The sequence below is a fragment of the Hyla sarda genome, chromosome 1 (assembly GCF_029499605.1).
Source record: "Hyla sarda isolate aHylSar1 chromosome 1, aHylSar1.hap1, whole genome shotgun sequence".
NCBI classification, from domain to species: Eukaryota; Metazoa; Chordata; class Amphibia; order Anura; family Hylidae; genus Hyla; species Hyla sarda.
The window spans coordinates 403,934,297-403,954,992 of NC_079189.1; the positions used below are offsets into that span (position 1 = coordinate 403,934,297).

Below are 20,696 nucleotides of genomic sequence, written 5' to 3' on the forward strand. Positions count from 1 at the left end.
TACCACTAGAGTGAAAGCACCGCCAGCATTCAAAAGAGACCAAAACATCAGCCAGGAAGCATAGGAACCGATAAGTGGTCTGTGGTCACCACCTGCAGAACCACTCCTTTATTGGGGATGTCTTGCTAATTGTCTAATTTCCACCTGTTGTCTGTTCCATTTGCACAACAGCATGTGTGAAATTGACTTGGAGTTACATTGTGTTATTTAAGTGTTCCCTTTATGTTTTTGAGCAGTGTACAAACATGGACTTGCATTCTACTCTTGGGCTTTCTGCTGAGGCCCAGGAATCACTTTGGTCTGCTGGCTAAGACCTCTCAAGCATTAATAAAAAAAAGGTGTTTTCCAGCAAACAAAACTTTACTCTATTTGAAAGTATTCTGTTTGTAAGTATACGATACAAAGTAAAAATCCCGAGTATATACTATTTAAAGGGACCTTCCTAGACCACTTCATGCTTTCTTTGTCTGATACACTTCACTAGAGGACTCTCTACAACCAATGATGCATTGGTAAATGAATTGTACAAGTTTAGGAAGGGCATTGAAAGAGGTTCAGGTTTGATTGTATAACAAAATTGATCATATTCTGTGCTATTTATTTATTGTGTTTTTCTGTATTTTTTTTTATTTTCAGTTCTATGTCTTGGGTCCAATACTATTCCCCTTGCGGTTTCTACTGGCTTCTATATTCCTTTTTCTTATGTGGCCAATTGCCGCTCTTCGGGTAGCTGGAATGACAAAGGAAGATCTCAGCCGACCAATAAGACACAGACGCACGTAAGTCCAAAGCCAGTCACAATGACTGTAGATGAAGTGTATAGACTTTTATGTTGTCATTATGCTGTGCAACATGTTCATTTATTCCCATCTCTTCCCCCTCCATTCCCCATTCCATGTGTCTCCTTATGCACACAGCATTCTACATCACCTGATTTACCTTCTAAGCCGCACTATGTTCTTCATGTGTGGTTTCCACTGGATCACCATCCGTGGACGCCGCGCCTCCAGCTCTGAGGCCCCACTTCTGGTTGTGGCCCCTCACTCCACCTTCTTTGATCCCATTGTTACTGTGGTTTGTGACCTTCCATCCGTTGTGTCCAGAGTGGAGAATCTCAACATTCCTGTGATCGGAGGTGAGCAGAATAACTACAAAATACGGAAGACCACATGCCTTTTGAGAAGTTTACTTGGAAATATTCACTGAAAATTGATCCTTTGACATGCCACTCATGTATGTCAGGAGATCATATCCAAGTCAGTTAGCTTTGACCCCCTTATAATGAGTCAGGTATTCTGCATAGAGCTTCTGTTCAAGAAATTGCTGTTGGTCTGTGCTAACAATTCTACCAATGTCGTATTCTGACACACATATCTAGACCATGTCACCAGATCATTCTCAATTGGTTTCCCTGCCTGGATTCTATGTAATTTGTGGTGAAATGTACTAGGAAGTGTCTGGTTTCCTTGCAGTGCCACCATAGGGGGAAATAAAGCATTGAGGTTTCCATGAAACAGGTTAAAACCTTTTTTTTTAGGTTTACACAGGTTCTATTTTACCTGTATCCTGTTGGCCGGGCTGTGTTCTACATACCTAGGTACCTCTTAGAAAGCAAGTTAAAGGATTTGAGGATAATTTGTAGGAACATAAAAACACTGGCAGTATCCATCATGTGGTGGAAATTGCCTGGAAAATATTATGTGGACAAAATGAAAATGTAAGGTAGTTATTGACTCACATTTATATTGGGATGTCATTTATAGCCATGTCCGCTCCTGCTTACTAAAAGGGGTTCTCCGCTTTGGACAATCACTGCTTGTTAATAAGGTCCCTTAACGATGAGCTGATCTGTGTTAAAACCCTCAGCAGTCAAATTTTACCTGTGGGATAACCTGGGAGCAAATGTTCAGTCTCCCTGCAGCACCTCCACAGGGGAAGATAAGCATTACACCATGTCATTCATATCAATAGGCTGTCTGCATAAAGCATGACAGGACTGGTCCTCCACTGCTCTTTGTAACTAACCTGCATTCTGTTATCTCAGAATTCCTTAACAGGCTGCATGAAAATGGGTTTTCCAATTGGACGAGCCCTTTAAAACTTGGTGACTTTTTCTGAAATATGATTTCTTGAGTAATTGTAGAAGATTTTAGGAATTCTCATTTGTATTGAATCATGCTACAGTTTTGTCATCTCTCCCTTAGCACTCCTTCGATTCAATCAATCTATTATGGTATCCCGCCATGACCCAGCATCACGGAAAAAAGTGGTGGAGGAGGTGAAGAGAAGAGCAACTTCACAAGGAGAATGGCCTCAGGTTGGAGTTTTAATTCCTGTTTACTAGAACACTCTGTTAACTGACCACAACTACTCCTTTCCACCGTGTCTTTTCTGCATATACACTCATTAGGATTCCTCTACTTGAGTTAATGCATCTTTTTCTGTAGGTTTTGTTCTTCCCAGAAGGCACAAATGGTAATGGAGATGTTTTGTTGAAATTTAAACCTGGTACGTAGGTATTGCAAGTGTTCAATTTTTGGGACATTAGCTAAAAGTATTCTAGTGTGCAAGATCAACCAGTTTTTTCCCCTTATATTGCAGGGGCCTTTGTGGCTGGAGTGCCTGTACAGCCAGTGTTAATGAGATATCCTAACAGACTGGTATGTCTTGTAAAGGGGATACGGAATGTTTAGATCATATAAGGGTCTATCCATGTTCTTATGTTTAATTTCAATAGTTTAGTGATTGATATTTTTTTTCTGTTTTTGTAATATATCCTCCTTTTGTCTGCAGCCGGCAACAATTTGGACTTGGAAAGGGAACGGAGTGTAAGTAATATTTAATTTATTTTTATGAACTTGTGTTAACAATGATTTTATTCAGTCAATCCAGAAAGAAGGTCCGGCTCTTGAGGAATAGTCCAAAAATTAAAATGAAATTGTGTAAGTCTTTCACTTACACAATAGTTATTTGTCCACATGGAGATCACTGCTTTACTGTATTTTTTTCTTTACAGGCTAAAGGTCCTCTGGCTCACAATGTCTCAGTTTTACATCAACCTGGAGATCGAGGTGAGCAACTAATGCTTACATTGGTCTTTGGACTTAATGTCTTAACAAAATCTTGAACTGTTCTGTGCAAGTATGCAGAAAATTAGGTTATGCAATGAACATGACCACACAAAAATAAAGTTCAAGTCTTGTTATTCACATTCTGTCAACTGCAAATATTTAAAGGCACCTAAAGGCACAGTCTGTCTTTCATTTTATCTGTAAAAAAAATAAAATAAATAAATGATGGTGCCTGCTCCCCACTGCTCACTACTTTCTGGTGACGTCCCAAGGCATGAAGGTGCCCACTTAGGCAATCACTGGCTGCACTGTATAGAGATGGAAACCTGTCAATCATCAGGGGGTAATGTTGCTGTCCTTGGCTAAGGTCCAGCCAATATACAGCTACTTTTAATATTGAGAAAAAAAAGACAAAGTGGTTGAAATGGCTCACAATAAAACCACCCACAGTGCAAATAACAGAGCTAACCAGAAAATGCACCTATACCTGTGGTGCCAAAAGCAAAAATGTTATAGAAGAAATAAATTCTGGCGCTTAAAGCTAAGAATGGATATATGTACACATTTTAAATGTATATAAAACTATATTTATTAATAGAATATCATACAGTTTAAGAATGGAACACCCACAGGGCCCTGGTGGGTGACCAATTTCTAATAAAACTTCATATATAAAAAATTACAATTTAGTAAACTCTGTAAACCAATAAAAGCATAAAGTACTCTTATTTGTACAAAGAAAATGTAAAGTGACTCTGTCCTCAGTAAATTCCATTAGGTACTGTAGCATATATGCAATATATAGTTCTGAGACGCAGATTATAATCTATAGGTAAAAATGTCCTGCAAACGAAATTGGGAGCGAGGTTCCTAAAGGGAGAAAAAGTGCATCCACTATATATTGTCTGTTACTTGATAGTCCTGGGGAACGGGCGGGCCAGTCCATAGCATCAATGCCTTCCTCTTGTAGGAACTGCTGACACACTCCAGCCACATGAGGTCTAGGTTCACACTCCAGGTGCTGCTCGGCAGTTAGCATAAGATTTAGTGTAAGCTGCAGGAACTGGTCACAGTTGTAAGTAAGTCGTAGATGGAATGATAAAACATATCTATTTAGATGCGTTTCGGTCCCTCCATAGGGACCTTCCTCTGTAAAATTGATACATAAATATTAGGAAAGCCTGATGTATACGACTGGCATCCACAAGGGCCTTGTGGGTGTTCCATTCTTAAAAATGTACGATATTCTATTAATAAATATCGTTTTATATACCGTATATTTCTACTGTGTACATGTATCGATTCTTCGCTTTGAGCGCTAGAATTTCTTTTAATATTGGTCCACGATTGGTTATAATCGTGGACACTGACTTATTTATGCTACTCTCAGATAGGGAGCTTAATGCTAGAGACAGATTCCCTTTAAACATCCAACACAGTTTATTTTGATCAGATCTGCATGATTTGTAGTTGGCAAATGAAGGCACATGAAATGTATGTGTTGTGAATGGGCACAGCCACAATTATGTACACACACCCAAAAGCAAACTTTTAAGGGCTACTACGGTGACATTTTTTAAACTTAAAATGAGGGATCGGCCGATAATCACGATAATGCCCCGCCCCCCGCACCGCCCCCACCGCACCGTGACCGCCTCCCCCCACCGTGATGCTGGGCGGTATACCGGTATGGATTTTTGCCCATACCGCTATATCGGTCGGGCCCCTCCCCCACCCTCCGAGTCAAAAAAATTTAACTTACCCGTAATGGGGGTGGTCCTGGCCATCCTTCCTTCCTGTAGTGTCCGGGGGCGTTCCGGGTGAAGAGTGAACCGGTCCGGGCTGTCCTTCTTCTCCGGCGGTCATCTTCTCCACTCAGGGCAGGCTCCGGCCTAGTACGCTGCATAGACGCCGTGACGTCAGGTGCGTCGCTGTGCACGGGCGTCACTGCGCAGCGGCGTCTATGCAGCGTACTAGGCCGGATCCTGCCCGGAGTGGAGAAGATGACCGCTGGAGAATAAGGACAGCCCGGACCGGTTCACTCTTCACCCGGAACGCCCCCGGACACTACAGGAACGATGGATGGATGGCCCGGACCACGCTGACAGGTAGGGGGAGAGAAGCGGGTGGTGGCGGCGGCGGCCTATGGCCTCGCAAAAGCCACTGCAGATCATTGATTTAAAGCGCCCGCTTTAAATCAATGATCTGCAGCGGTGTCGCAGAGGGTTAAATAGCCGATAACTTATACCGGAATATCTGTATAAGTTATCGGCTATCGGCCCTAACCTGCACCGATTATCGGTATCGGCCCTAAAAAAACGATATCGGTCCATCCCTACTTAAAATCAACTGGTGCCAGAAAGTATAACAGATTTGTAAATTACTTCTATTTGAAAAATCTCAACCCTTGCAGTACTTATCAGCTGCTGTATGCTCCACAGGAAGTTCTTTCATTTTTGTTTTTCCTTTCTGTCTGACCACAGATCTCTCTGCTGACACCTGTCCATGTCAGGAACTATCCAGAGTAGGAGCAAATCCCCAAAGAAAACCTATCCTGCTCTGGACAGTTCCTGACATGGACATAGGTGTCATCAGAGAGCACTGTGGTCAGACAGAAAAGAAATGCAAAAAGAAAAGAACTTCCTGTGGAGCATACAGCAGCTGATAAGTACTGGAAGGATTAAGATTTTTTTTAAATAGAAGTAATTTACAAATCTGTTTAACTTTCTGGCACCATTTGATTATAAAAAATAGTTTTTCACTGGAGTACCTCTTTAAAGTAATCTTTACCTAGCGCACAAATTTATTAAAGGGCACAACCCAATTCTTCTCCCTGTGACTCTTCTGCTTTGAGAACTGATTTAGAGGCAAAAATCTGATCACATGTTTAACTTTCCATTGCACCCCACCTCTGTCTCCCTAATGGATCCATGATATTGAGGGGAGAAGATTGTTGCTTTATCTTTTGTTTGAAAACTAGAACATTTCTCAGGATTGTTGATGAAATCACTGATAGTATTCTAATAACCACAAAAAACATGTCTGTCTGCAAAGACACACAAAGCCTTAATTTGACATTATGATACACCTCATCCATTAAGTTTTGGTGGGTATTCCTTTATAGCATTCAAAATATAAAGGGAATGTTTGAACAAAAGTGTCATTGGTCAGATTCAGTCTTTTTCAGAGGCTTTTTACAAAATTATCCTTCAACTGGTTTGCTGCCATGGATCTCATTAGTCATGCCAGCTTTAATAGCCTTAAAGGAAATCTGTCATCAGTATCACCCGCACTAACCTGTCATGCAGGCTTGTTGTGCGGGTGATACTGATCAACATGATACTTACAATGTCCTGAATGGCCCAGCCGTTGCACCGTTACTGCTGTTTCTTTTTATGTAAATGAGGTCCTTGGGGCATGGGCGGAGCTAGGACTGGAGCTCCGGGCACCCCACGGCCTCCCTCCCTGCTCTCACGGCAGGTTTTTGCCACGGCGCATGCGCCACTCCCAGAGAACATGTGGAAGTAGCATCAGTTTCGGCCTCATTCCCGCAGCCAGTGAAGTGTGAGGATGCACAAAGGCATGAGGGTGAATGAAACCAATGCCGCTTCTGGGTGTATTCTGGAAGCGGTGCATGTGCCGTGCCGTGAGAGCAGGGAGGGAGGCCGTGCGTATTGATGAGCCGGGCAGAGCGCCTGCCCGGCAGAAGATCACGTGAGGTGCCCGGAGCTCCGGTCCTAGCTCTGCCCATGCCCCAAGGACCTCCTTTACATAAAAAGAAAAACAGCGATAATGTCGCAACGGCTGGGCCCTTCAGGACATTGTAAGTATAATTATGATCAGTATCACCCGCACTACAAGCCTATATGACAGGTTAGTGCGGGTAATACTGATGACAAATTTGATTTAAATACACACTCTTGGGGAGATGTAAAACCTAACCCATAGTTTTCCTGAATATATGGCAAAAGATCAGGTTCCAAAAGGTTTGACATTAACTCTTTGAGGGAGATTCATCAAAACCTGTCTAGAGGAAAAGTTGCTGAGTTGCCCATTCTCCCCCTTTGGGTCTATTAACATGTACAGTATTCTGTGCATATTGAAATTTGTTTACATTGAAATCTGCAGCATTAAATATGTGCAGGGTAGTGTACACGTGAATAGACCCTTAGGGGAGCATTTAGATCTCGATTCTATAAAAGGAGTGCTCTGTGTAACCAATGTACCAAAAATAATGCCACATCACTTTTGTTTGTTTTAATTTGTTGCTTTATTCTCTTAAAATCTTTTTTTTTATCTTGCAGTTCTTACCAGTTTATAACCCTAGTCCGGAAGAGAAAGCAGATCCTGTGCTGTATGCCAACAATATGCAGAAATTTATGGCAAAGTGAGTGAGTGGAAGGAAAGTTCTCTAGAGTTATATGCAGTAATAGTAAAGTGTCTTTAATTGAGTACTTTTTATATATTCTTCATAGACTTCAATTGAACTTCTGTACCTATTAATTTTAGGGCACTAGAAAAACCAGCTACTGAGTTTGAGCTGATAGGAGATACACCAGTTTCACCTCTGGGACACTTGAAAGTTCAGCTGGACCCTAAAATCTGGGAAATTGGAAAAATGCTACAGAAGGCTGGGTAAGAAGCTTTCCTAGCTCGTGACACACAAGATCCGAATCTGTCGCGTAAATTGAAACACTAGGGGGGGGGGGGGCACTTATCATTGTTGCTTTGGTAACTGAGTTGTGAAGGCATATGTGTATATGTATGTATATATAATTTTTTTTTTTGCTTTAGCTTTGCTTATGTGCTACATTTCTCGGTCGCTCTTCATTGGGGGACACCTATACTGATGGGTATATGCTCTTGCCGCTAGGAGGTGATGACACTAGGAAAAAAAAGTCTGCTCCTCCCTGGCAGGATATACCCACCCACTAGAAGTGAGGTTATCAGTTTTTAGCTAGTGTCAGTAGGAGGCTCTCCAGACCTGGTCATTTTTTATTTTTTTATATTATTTTCTAGTAAGGGATATTTTAGTTATGTTTTTATCTCCATTTTATTTCCCTTTTTCAGGTGGGGGTTCAGGAGTATGGCACTACCTGTCCACCCCCCCCCCCCCCCCCTATATGCAACAAAGGGGCACAGGCATAGAGTATGTACTGTTAACCCCTTCTCTCCAACAGTCAGTGCCTGGAGGTTGTACCCTGGGTCTGGATCCCCCACTGCCCCTGCTATCTTAGCCTGGTATGATGCAGAGTGGCCATAAGCTGGTTGAAGCCGTCTAGGTGAGTATATGAAGATGTAGTTCGTGGGTGAGTATGCCCCCCCTCCCCCCACTCCCTTCCGGCTCAGGAACTAAGGGGTTAATATTTTCCCTTGGTGTCTTTTAGCGCAGTCACTTGTGGATTGGCTCTTGTGGTTTGAGGATATGCTGTTGCACCACGAGGCATTTTAAGGGGTCATTGGCCCATTAGTTATTGGGGTCTGGACTCCCACTGGTAGTCTCACATGTCCGTTCTGTCTCAGGGCAGCCGCCGTCTTTTGCGGCAGCTCCCTGTACTTATTGCGCCGCAGACTCTGTGCTGGCCGGCGGGAGCCATAATGGCGGCAGGTAGCTTCGCCCCTCTTCTTCCCTGGTTCAGAGCGGGTCAACTGTGGGGAGACTCTCTCCCTGCCTTCAGAGTGCCCAACAGGGAAGTATCTGTGCCTCTCCTTACGGAGCTTAGCTCCGTCCCTCTCCTCCCCGCAGCGAGCCCTCTGGTCTTGGTGCGCTGCAGGGGTCATTAGTGCATATCTCCGTCCCCCACCCCCCTCCCCCTTACAGTAGAAAAGTGTGATTCTCCCCCCCCCACCCCGCATACCCCGTTCCCTCATTACTCTTGCAGTTACTGCAGAGTCCGGCAGCGGGCGTGCAGGGACAGCGGCGGCAACGAGGCGGTGGCGGCGATGTGCGGGAGGAGTGGCCTCCCAGCCAGTGGCCGGGGAGCCAATGTGCTCGCTCCCACCTGTCTGATTGACAGGCAGGGAGCGAGTGCAGCCTAACTGAAAAAGGACTGATTGCCACTCCAAAATCAGTCCTTTTTCAGTGGCCGGTTTTTAAATGTAAATTAAACCTTCTTAATGGAAAAAAAAAAAGTATATTAGAGATATGTTGTAGTACGTAAGTACTACAACATATCAAAAAATAAAGTTGGTGACAGTGCCCATTTAAATTGTGCCTTATTTTCCATGCACCCTTGTGACCTCTGGGGACACAAAATTACAGCCTTAGCCTATACTATCTATCGCTTCTCTGCCTTTTGGCTAAGATCAAGTGTAGTATCTGTTCTTATCAGTTTAATATCTGATCCGTCCCCTATCTGGGGACCATATATTAAATGGATTTTTGAGACCGTAGGGTGTGGTGTGCCCCGGGCCTTCTGTGATCTTGTTCTGAGGTCCTGCGACGGTTGAGCACCTCTGTTCTGGCGTGGGGCCTGTTGGGGCGACACAGTCAGTTCAGGCCCCCTCTGCCTCCAGGTATTTTCCTGGTTTCCTGTGCAGGGTAGCTCAGGCATCTGCTCTGTTACCCTGTTGGGGTGTTCTTCTCAATGCTGTGGGTTGCTGTGTGCATGTGCTTCTTACTCGCATTCGTAGCCATGTCTTTGTTTCTTTGCCCAGCACCTGTATCCAGGATTCCGATCTCTCCATATCTCTATATGTTGTCATAGGGTTCCTGGGGGGGCTACGTTTACCCAGTATTTTGTCCCATTGCTGTAGGGCGGCATTTCCCTGCTTGACAGTGCCTGGCGCACTTGTCAATCCCCCTTCCACAGGGGGTACGGGGATCAGGGAGCTGGCGTGGTTGATGCCTGGGTTTTTCTCTCGACCACCCCTTGTTTTTCCCCTCCACTAGGGGGACTATTTCGCTGAGCGCTATATTCTGCCTAGATGGAGCCATCTCTCTCCTCCTGATTTTTTTTTGGTTATCTACTGCTGCTCCTGCAGCCTTGGAACTCTCCTCTGTTGGAGGAGTTTACGCACTCATGTATGGCTCAGCAACAGCCAGTCTAGCCACTGTCAGTTGCTTGGGTCCTGCCATTGCTCTCCTCATCCCTTGGCACAATCTCCCTGGGATTTATCCTTCCCTTGACAGTGTCTGTTGTGCGACACTGACCCCACAGTCTTCTAGAGTGACCTCCCTGTGCCCCGTACCTGGGAGGCTCTCTGCTTGGGTCCCTTTTTTTTTTTTACCTCCGTTCCCATTGCTTCGGAGTGCTCTGGTGTTCTCGGACCGCTGGGGTCCAACTCTGGTCTCCTTGGCTTGGACATTATCCTAGACTGATGTGGCATGCCTTCTTTTTTGGGTTGGCCCTCCTGGTTCTTTAGGCTTTAGTGAGGGTTGAGGTCTTGTGATTCCATTGTGGGCAGTCTTTCTGTACTGCACTTCTTCTTGTCTCGACATGGAAGTTTGTCTCCCGGAGTGTGTCGCGGCCATTGGGTTTCCTTCCTTTCAGGTACAAGTCTTCCAGGAGACGCAGGAACCTCCAAATTCTCATGTCGGCCGCTCTGGTGTTCTGGGATGCTCCTTTTTAGGGTCTTCCACTCCTCCTTGCCCATTTTATACTTCCGTGTACGTCTTCCAGGTGACTCAGGAACCTCCAGTTCCCATGTCTGTCTCCTTCGGGGTCCATGTACTCCCGGGATGGGGGGGGTGTTCGGGTCATCTGGATTACACCAGTCAAGCTAATTAGGCCTTCTGGGTGCTCATGGCAGGCCCCTGGGACAGGGGTTTTCGGTCTCCAGATGTTTGGGTCATTGCTGTTATGCACCAGACCTCTCTAGAGTAGATTTCAGTCTCTTTTTTCCAGTGGTTTTCTGGTCTCCACCTCCGCTGTTCTACTCAGGCGTACGCTGCTCTTCCTGGTGTTTTTTCCGCCATGTTCTCTTGAATCGGTCAACTCTGGATGGGTTCTCTTGTTGTGCCCTTTTCCATTTTTGTTTCCCACCCGAGCTAGCCCTGTGTCTGGTTCTGTGTTCCTTAGGGGTTGATTTCCTACCTCCTCCCGGGATGGTTCTGGCCTGGCTGTTTCCTAGTCGACCTTTTTCTTGTTTACCTATATGGATGGTAGGTTTAGTCTTGGCATAAGATAGCCCCTTCCCTTGGCATCCTAGTTCTTCTCCATGGACATGGGGTCTCATCTCGGTTCAGTCTCTGACTGTTTCCCTTTCTCTAGTGGTTGTTATTCCCACCCTAGGGGACTGCTTTGGTACATTCCATCAGTAAGGTGTCACCCAATGAAGAGCGACCGAGAAAAGGATGTATTTTTTTGTACTCACCGTAAAATCTCTTTCTCGTAGCCTTCATTGGGGGACTCCGCACCCACCCATATCTTTCTTTTTTGTCCGGATGATCTTTTCTGGATTTTTTTTCCGTGATTTTTTTTATGGTGTCCTTCAGACTTATGTCTTTTGTTGGCTTCTCCTACTTACCTCACTTTCAGTGGGTGGATATATCATGCCAGGGAGGAGCAGAGTTTTTTTTCCTATTGTCAGCTCCTCCTAATGGCAAGAGCATATACCCATCTTTCTCTACGAGAGAGAGATTTTACAGTGGGTACAAAAAATGTCCTTATTTATCATACAAACACAGGGGGTTGATAAATTTAGACCACATAAGCAAAACAAAAAAAGTCACAGCTGAGACTTTTTGAAACTTTTTAAATTTGCTCATATACAGGAGTTTTGTACTCCAGGTCAGACCTGGAGCAGACGTGCGGCTTTTTGGAAGGGGTTTGCGACTTTTTTTTTAATCATAAATTTGTGACCACTGCAAAGTGAAAACTGAAATTTTCTTAGGTAAGGCTGTTGGTAAATTTTTGCTTACCCACAAAAAGTTGCTTCATTTTGGATCTTGGACCCATTTAAAGTGTTCAGACGACCCTGACTGATCACTACAAATCAAGAATCAAGAATTTCTCTTTTTAACCCCTTAAGGACGCAGCCCATTTGGGCCTTAAGGACGCAGACAATTTTATTTTTACGTTTTCGATTTTTCCTCCTCGCCTTCAAAAAATCATAACTCTTTTAGATTTTCATCCGCAGACTAGTATGAGGGCTTTTTTTTTGCGGGACCAGTTGTCCGTTGTAATGCCATCACTCACTTTACCATTAAATGTATGGCGCAACCAAAAAAATACTATGTGTGGAGAAATTAAGAAGAAAAACGCAATTTTGCTAATTTCGGAAGGTTTCGTTTTCACGCCGTACAATTTACGGTAAAAATGACATATATTCTTTGGGTCAATACGATTAAAATGATACCCATGATAACCTACTTTTCTATTACTGTTGCGCTTAAAAAAAAAATCACAAACTTTTTAACCAAATTAGTACGTTTAAAATCCCCCTATTTTGAAGACCCATAACTTTTTCATTTTTCCGTATAAGCGGCGGTATGAGGGCTCATTTTTTGCGCCGTGATATGTACTTTTAATTGATACCATATTTGCTTATATAAAACTTTTAATACATTTTTTTATAAATTTTTTTGGGAATAAAATGTTATAAAAAAGCAGCTATTTTGGACTTTTTTTTTTTTTTTACGTTCACGCCGTTCACCGAACGGTACCATTAACATTTTATTTTAATAGTTCCGATATTTACGCACGCAGTGATACCAAATATGTATATAAAATATTTTTTTCTCTCCAAAGGAAACAGCAGCAATCGCCAGGTCCAGTGTAGTAGCAAACTGATGTTTATTGCATCAATAACAGCTTACATCAGTTTGCTACTACACTGGACCTGGCGATTGCTGCTGTTTCCTTTGGAGAGAATGTGAAGTGTACCCGTCTTTGGCGCTCGGGTGGATTACAGGCACATCCCCAGTGGTCATCCAGTGCTGGCTCCCTTTGTGTTTTTAAAATATTTTTTTAATGCTTTTTGGGGGTGAAATAGGGAAAATGGGCCAATTTACGTTTTTATTGGAGGAGGGGGTTTTTCAAATTTTTTTTTACTTTATTTTTTTACTTTTATTTTTACTCTTTTTAATAGTACCCATAGGGGACTATTTATAGCAATCACTCGATTGCTAATCCTGTTCAGTGCTCTGTATAGGACACAGCACTGATCAGGGTTATCAGTCATCTTCTGCTCTGGTCTGCGGGAAGGCAGAACAGAGCAGAAGACTCCCGGAAGGCAGCGGAGCCAGGTGAGGGGACCTCTGTCTGCCGTGCTGGATGATCCGATCGACGCGGCAGCGTTGCGGGCGATGTGATCATCCATTTAAGTGACCGCGATGCTGCAGATGCCGTGATCTGTACAGTGACCCCCCCCCCGACCTACGATGGCCCCGACATATGATGAAATCGACATACGATGGCCTCTCAGAGGCCATCGCATGTCGATGTCAGCATCGACATACAATGCTTTTTCATGTCGGGGCCATCGCATTAAGTGCTATCCGGCAGCGCCAAATGCTTAAGCTGCTGCCGGATAGCAGCTTAATGTTCCCCATGTGGTGCAGTAAGTATTACTGCAAGTAAGTATTACTTACCCCTCCACGATGCTCCGTGTCCAGCGCTGGTCTTCCGGTGTCTTCTCGGCCCTCTCCGATGACGTCAATACGCTGCTGCGCACGCCATCCAATAGGAATGGTGTACGCAGCGGCGTAATGACGTCGCTACGCAGGCCCAGTAAGGTCTTGCGGAAGACGGAAGAGGACTGGAGAAGACAGCGGAGGACAGGAGAAGACCAGGAGAGCCCAGCGGAGGCCCGGGATCACCATCGGGAGCGGCGGGGACACCATCTCGATTGGCGGGGAAGGGAGTACAGCTTCATATACTTTACATTGCACGAATCCCTCAACATACGATGGATTCGACAAACGATGGCTCGTTTGGAACGAATTACCATCGTATGTTGAGGGACCACTGTATTGATCACGGCATCTGAGGAGTTAATGGCGGACATCCGCAGGATCACGGGTGTCCGCCATTACCGGCGGGTCCCTGGCTGCAATCAGCAGCCGGGACCTGCCGCACATGATCTGGGCATCGCTCCGATGCCCGCGGTTATGCTTAGGACGTAAATGTACGTCCTGGTGCGTTAAGTACCACGTCACCAGGACGTACATTTACGGCGCTCGTTGTTAAGGGGTTAAAGTATGTGAAAAACGCCACAAAATAATACAACAAACATTTACGTGTGTGTTATATTCTAATGCAGCGAAAAACAGTTGAGGTCTATGGGAAAAAATGCCAATGACTGGGTATATACAGAAAACATTGAACTATGCTCCTATACTGTCCTGCACTTACGATCAGTATGATCCCTTGTTCCACAGGTTTTCCTTTGACAGTGTACAGGGTCTAATTGATCTCTGCTTAGAGGGGGTTTGTTCACGTGTGGGATTGGATGAGCTGGCTGAGAAGCTGGGACTCACACAGACTGATGTCATTTCCAGAGTTTTCAGCTACTTTAATAAGGTAAGGAATTGTTGTTCATAGGGGCACTATGAAGACAAATGGGCTGCTTCTCTTACTTACTTGGATGACGTGAGCATTTTTATACATTTAGGTATATAAATGACTGTTCACATTACATTTAGGGCAACAGCTTAAAGAAGTATTCCGGGATGTGAAAATTGCCTTTCAGACTGCTGGCAGTAAAAAAAATAAAGGGATACATACCTGCCTCCGTTCCTCCGGTAACTCGCTCCGGCCTTCTCCGCGATCCTCTTCCTGGTTATCGGTGAGTCATACTGCACTCAGCCAATCACCGGCCACAGCGAAGTCCCGCCTTGGCCCGCGATAGGCTGAGCAGCAGTGTGACGTTTTCGGTCCTGGCACCAGGAAGACCACCAGTGCCTGGGACAAAAACGTCACACTGCCGCTCAGCCTATCGCCGGCCAAGGCGGGACTTCGCTGCGGCCTGTGATTGGCTGAGTGCAGTATGACTCACCCGGCAACCAGGTAGAGGATCGCGGCAGAGGCCGCAGCGGGTTACCAGAGGCATTGGGGGAGAGGCAGCAGTTTTATTTATTTATTTTTTAACATCGCGGACTACTACTTTAACCCCTCCCCCCCCCCCCCTTAAGACCAGGTTAAGAAAATGCAATAAAGCAGTACTCACCTTGCTGGTTCCCGACGCTGCTGTTCTGTCAGTGCCTGTTCCCACTGATCTCTACTTTCTGGTCCCTGTCTCCGTACACAGGTAAGTGTGTAAGTTCCACTGGGGCCTCACAATGGCACGATAAAATTTTAAATATTGCAAAATCAGATTCTACTGCTGCTGTACGGATGCACATCATCAACAGCTTGGGGCGCCTCACAGTTGCTGGAGTACATATATAACATTAGATGTAGTGTACACAAAAGCAGTCATAGAATATTCCACTATACAATCATGGTCTTAAATGTTGGCACCCCTGAAAATGAAGTATTTCTCATAGAAAAGGATTGCAGTAACACATGTTTTGCTATACACATGTTTATCCCCTTTGTGTGTATCGGAACTAAACAAAAAAAAAAGGGAGGAAAAAAGCTATTTGGACATAATCTCACACCAAACCCCAAAAATGGGCTGGACAAAATTATTGGCACCCTTACCTTAATATTGCACACTCTTTGGAAAAAATAACTGAAATCAGTCGCTTCCTATTACCATCAATAAGCTTCTTACACCTCTCGGCCGGAATGTTGGACCACTCTTCCTTTGCAAACTGCTCCAGGTCTCTCTTATTGGAAGGTGCCTTTTCCCAACAGAAATTTTGAGATCTCTCCACAGGTGTTCAATGAGATTTAGATCTGGACTTCAGAACTCTCCAGCACTTTGTCGCGGTCCATTTTTGGGTGCTTTTTGACGTGTGTTTGGGCTCATTGTCCTGCTGGAAGACCCAAGATCTCCGACGTAAACCCAGCTTTCTGACACTGGGCTGTTCAGTGCGACCCAAAACTGTTGGTAATCCTCAGATTTCATGATGCCTTGCACACATTCAGAGACACCCAGTGCCAGAGGCAGCAAAACAACCCCAAAACATCATTGAACCTCCACCATTTACACTGTAGGTACTGTGTTCTTTTCTTTGTAGGCCTTATTCCGTTTTCGGTAAACAGTAGAATGATGTTCTTTACCAAAAAGCTCTATCTTGGTCTCATCTGTCCACAAGAGGTTTTCCCAGAAGGATTTTGGCTTACTGAAGTTCATTTTGGCAAAATGTAGTCTTGCTTTTTTTATGTCTGTGTCAGCAGTGGGGTCCTCCTGGGTCTCCTGACATAGCGTTTCATTTCATTTAAATGACAACGGATAGTTTGCACTTACACTGATGCTCCCTGAGCCTGCAGGACAGCTTGAATATCTTTGGAACCTGTTTGAGGCTGCTTATCCATCATCTGGACTATCCTGCGTTGATACCTTTTCATCAATTTTTCTCTTCCGTCCATGCCCAGCGAGATTAGCTACAGTGCCATGGGTTGTAAACTTCTTGATAATGTTGCGCAGTGTGGACAAAGGCAAATCTAGATCTCTGGAGATGGACTTGTAGATGAGTCCTCAGACAGTCCTCTTCTCCTTTCTGTTGTCCATGCTTAGCTGGTGCACACAGACACACAATACAAAGACTAAGTGAACTTCTCTCCTTTTTATCTGCTTTCAGGTGTGATTTTTATATTGCCCACACCTGTTACTTGCCCCAAGTGAGTTTAAAGGAGCATCACAATGCTTGAAACAATCTTATTTATCCACAATTTTGAAAGGGTGCCAATAATTTTGTCCAGACCATTTTCGGAGTTTGGTGTCGAATTTGCTTTTTTTCCCCTCCTTTTTTGCTTTAGTTCCAATACACACAAAGGGAATAAACATGTGTATAGCAAAACACATGTTACTGCAATCCTTTTCTGTGAGAAATACTTAATTTTCCTGAAAAAATTCAGTGGTGCCAACATTTACAGCCATGACTGTATGTCTTAGTCTACTATCTAAAGTAATAGATTTCAGGATATGACATTTTTCTGTCTCCACAGGATGCTAGTGGAATGATTGATTTTCGAGAAGTCTCATTAGTTCTAGCCGCTCAGGATGCCACACGTTCTGCAGAGGAGTTGGCAAAGCTGGCTTTTGATGTAAGTTGTTGACATTCTCTTGGGCTCTTACTATTGTGCTTTAGAGTACCATAGAACCTGCATGAAGACCTATCTGTATGCTCTATAAGGCTATATGGACAGTATATACCATAGAGGTTGGTCCCCTGTCATGGCTGCCTTCTGAGCCAGAAAAGAGAGCTGCTATGCACAAGCAGTTCCCAGACTTGAGCTGTTCTTGTATTGAAATTTATCAGAATGGCTACCATGTAACGCAGTATTTTTCCTGTATAAGCCACTGCAGTGGAAATGCCACAGCTTGCCTGGAGTGTCTGTAATCTGTTTGAGGTTCCATCTACTATGTCTTTATTAATTCCCTTCCAGCTGTTTTCTACCTGTGATGCTGATGGCTGCTTTTTACTCTCTGCCGATGGGTTTTCATCCATTCTTCGTTCACTGGTGGGATCACCTCCTGCAGAAAGTGGCAAAGTATATTCGGAGCTGTGCCCACAAGAGGCCAGGGGCCTTACCCGAGGTGAGAAGCTTGTTGCTGGAATTTTCTACTGCTAAACATTTTATGCAGCTATAGGGCTGGGCGGTATACCGGTTCATACCGAATACCGACATTTTTGGGCTGCACGATATGAATTTTAGCCCATACCGCAATACCAGTTGGGCCCCTCCCCCTTGGGAATGTATCATCAGCCTAGCGCAACGCTGTCCCCACATCGGGGAACTAATCCTATGTGACCCGCCTGCGCTGTTCTGCTCCCCCCCAATTAATTATCAGCCCACCCAGCGGGGTACTACTCACAGATGTCAAGCACTGCCCTCCTCCTCTTTGTTGCGGGCCGACACCGGCGCTGGAACTCTATACTGTACGCCAGTGGTCTCCAACCTGCGGACCTCCAGATGTTGCAAAACTACAATTCCCAGCATGCCTTGACAGCCAACGCTGAGACCACTGCTGGACGCTGTATCCCTATGCCGGCTGCAAAAGATAATAAACTTTTAACTTGCCTACGTCGCCCTGGAACGCCGGACAGCCGTCAGCCTATCACTGACCGGAGCGGCTTCTTACATGACAGTGGGCTCAGCCTATCACTGGCCGGGGCGGGACATCGCTCCGGCCGGTGATAGGCTGACGGCTGTCCACGTTCCAGTCCCATGCGTGCGGCCGAGGTGGGTTAGTTAAGTTTATTTTCTGTATCTTTTGCAGCCCGGGCATAGGTATACAGCGTACAGCAGTGGTCTCAAACCTGCGGACCTCCAGCTGTCCAACGGCTGTCTGGGCATGCTGGGAGTTGTAGTTTTGCAACAACTGGAGGTCCGCAGGTTGGAGACCACTGGTGTACAGTGAGTTCCAGCGCCCGGAGGCCCCCAACAAAGAGGAGGAGGGCAGTGCTTGACATCTGTGAGTAGTACCCCGCTGGGCTGATCATTAATTGGGGGGAGCAGAACAGTGCTGACGGGTCAGATGATTTGGGGGGGGGGAGCCGAACACCGCGCGCGGGTCACGTGATTGGGGGGGGTTTGGGGGGGACACAACAGCGCTGGCGGGTCACATGATTTGGGTGGGGGGGGGGGTGAGAAAATACCGATATACACCGTGGAACCGCCGTAAGTTAAAAAAAAATACCGTGATACACATATTTTGTCATACCGTCCAGCCCTACACAGCTATTTGATAATTAATTCATTCATAATTTGAAGGTAACTATCTTTTACAAAAGCTTCTGACATGTGAGAGCCCTCATCCCCTTAAATTGGGGTGCAAAAGCAGTTAGCTGAGCACTGTGCCCATTAGTTTCTGCTCAGAACTGCTAGGCTATATACAAAGATCTGAGCGTATCATGTACAGGTTCAATAAATCCATACACTTCTCAGCAGAGTAGAAACTAAAAGGCACAGTGCTTAGATGAGGGCTTCAGCCTGTACGTTTTAGTGTTTGATGGGAGGGGGTCTCAGCACATGGATCCCCACCATTAGTGAAAACTTCTGACAAATTTTAATAGTTTGTTTTTAACCCTATATATTAAACTATGTAGTTCCCCAGGCTTAGATCTGAGGCCATGATCACATCTATTTATGTGGTAGATCTCCGCAAACCGGAAATGTGTACGTGTGCCAGATTTATTATTTCATATTAACAGAATATTAGTCTAAAATGAATACATTCATTACAATTCTGAATGTATACTATGTTTTAGTGGTTATGCAGGTTATGTAATATATGTGAACATGGCCTAAGGACCATGGCTGCATGTAAGGACTATGCAAATCTTCACTGCACCTTGTCCATTTACACTGTAATCTGCCTATATGTATGCCAAAAAAACTCAGGTCTACCTGCAGCAACATCACTTCAAAAACTGGGGGAACAAATTTCAGCATCATGTATATAGCAAATCAGAAGTTCTTGGATACCTAACACTAAGACTTAAATATGCCCTTTAAATGGACTTTATTAGAGGATTCCTAAAAGGTGTTTATGTTTGTTGTTTTTCTTTTTTTCCAGATGGATTTATGGGATTTGCTATAAGCCATCCTTGTTATCGACATCTCTTCTTGTTCTATCTGCGCCCCCCAGCATCAGGCCGTAAGAAGCCATCACGTTTCCAGCAGAATGGGTACTGTGCCAGGAAGGATAATCCTGAGCACAGGCCCAAGTCACATTAGGGGTTGGGGGTTTTATTGGGGGTTGGGGAGGTGGGGAGGGTTTCACTCCAAAGGTTTCTTGACAAGGGAGGGGTTTTATGGTAATTTTATGGTTGCTATAAGCATGCCCAGCTGCTCTATCATAAGATAGAGAACATGCAATAAGATGTGCTTATGTGCATAATGGGAAAGATATTCTCATGAATTTCCATTAAATCATTTAGCTGAAAGCTGGGTGCAACAATTTAATGGGAAGTGTAGTGAGTGTAGGAACCAGGAACATGGAGCCTGGCTTTTTAGGAGGAAACATTCTTTTGAAAGGCATGCACTGAAATGGTGTAGGACAGAACATTGTAAAGCTATGCTGAAGGAGCAATATTCTGCATGTGTGTAGCCTGGATAGGTGCGGGTGCAGAGTGGGGGTGACATTTGCATCCTAAATATCTCAGCTCTCAGGGAAACAGCCTCCCTTCCCCCAAAGAATTTTAAATTTGTACCTTTATTTCAACATTTTATCTCTGATGGTCCCCATGTATTACTGCTATTGTCATGTTTCTGAATGATATAATTATTTTTCATAAAAAAAAAAAAAAAATTTGTGTATTGTGGTTATTGCCATTTATAACACATTAAGTATTGTTTGATTTGTAGCTGACTTTTAGATTGATGAGGCAGAAAAACAAGGATACCTTCTCAGATGAAAAGGTTTCCTTCTTATTTGAGACCTGCGCATTAATAACCTTTTATCTCTATTAATATATTCTTTATATTAAAGCATACATGAAATCATACATCACACAGAGTTCCTTGTACAAGTCCTTTTTTTATTAGGACTGTTGCACGGAAGAGTGGTGTACCTGCGCCGAACTTTGCAGAACGGACAGGAGAGCAACACTGGACAGTAAAAGGA

General features: G+C 44.5%; 1 protein-coding gene and 1 pseudogene across 1 annotated transcript in view; both read left to right on the forward strand.

Moving 5' to 3' along the window:
- LPCAT4 (lysophosphatidylcholine acyltransferase 4) overlaps positions 1-20,366 on the forward strand; it is a 36,626-nt gene extending 16,260 nt beyond the window's left edge. The window contains exons 2-14 of the mRNA XM_056528406.1: positions 637-779; positions 918-1,135; positions 2,205-2,317; positions 2,448-2,508; positions 2,602-2,660; positions 2,794-2,828; positions 3,017-3,071; positions 7,376-7,458; positions 7,581-7,706; positions 14,395-14,536; positions 17,072-17,170; positions 17,513-17,663; positions 19,647-20,366. Of these exons, the coding sequence (XP_056384381.1) occupies positions 637-779; positions 918-1,135; positions 2,205-2,317; positions 2,448-2,508; positions 2,602-2,660; positions 2,794-2,828; positions 3,017-3,071; positions 7,376-7,458; positions 7,581-7,706; positions 14,395-14,536; positions 17,072-17,170; positions 17,513-17,663; positions 19,647-19,807 (1,446 nt within the window). The 3' untranslated portion in view covers positions 19,808-20,366. The remainder of the gene's footprint in view (positions 1-636; positions 780-917; positions 1,136-2,204; positions 2,318-2,447; positions 2,509-2,601; positions 2,661-2,793; positions 2,829-3,016; positions 3,072-7,375; positions 7,459-7,580; positions 7,707-14,394; positions 14,537-17,071; positions 17,171-17,512; positions 17,664-19,646) is intronic.
- On the forward strand, positions 9,352-9,465 carry LOC130337492 (U2 spliceosomal RNA; annotated as a pseudogene).
- Positions 20,367-20,696: the final 330 nt, after the last annotated feature.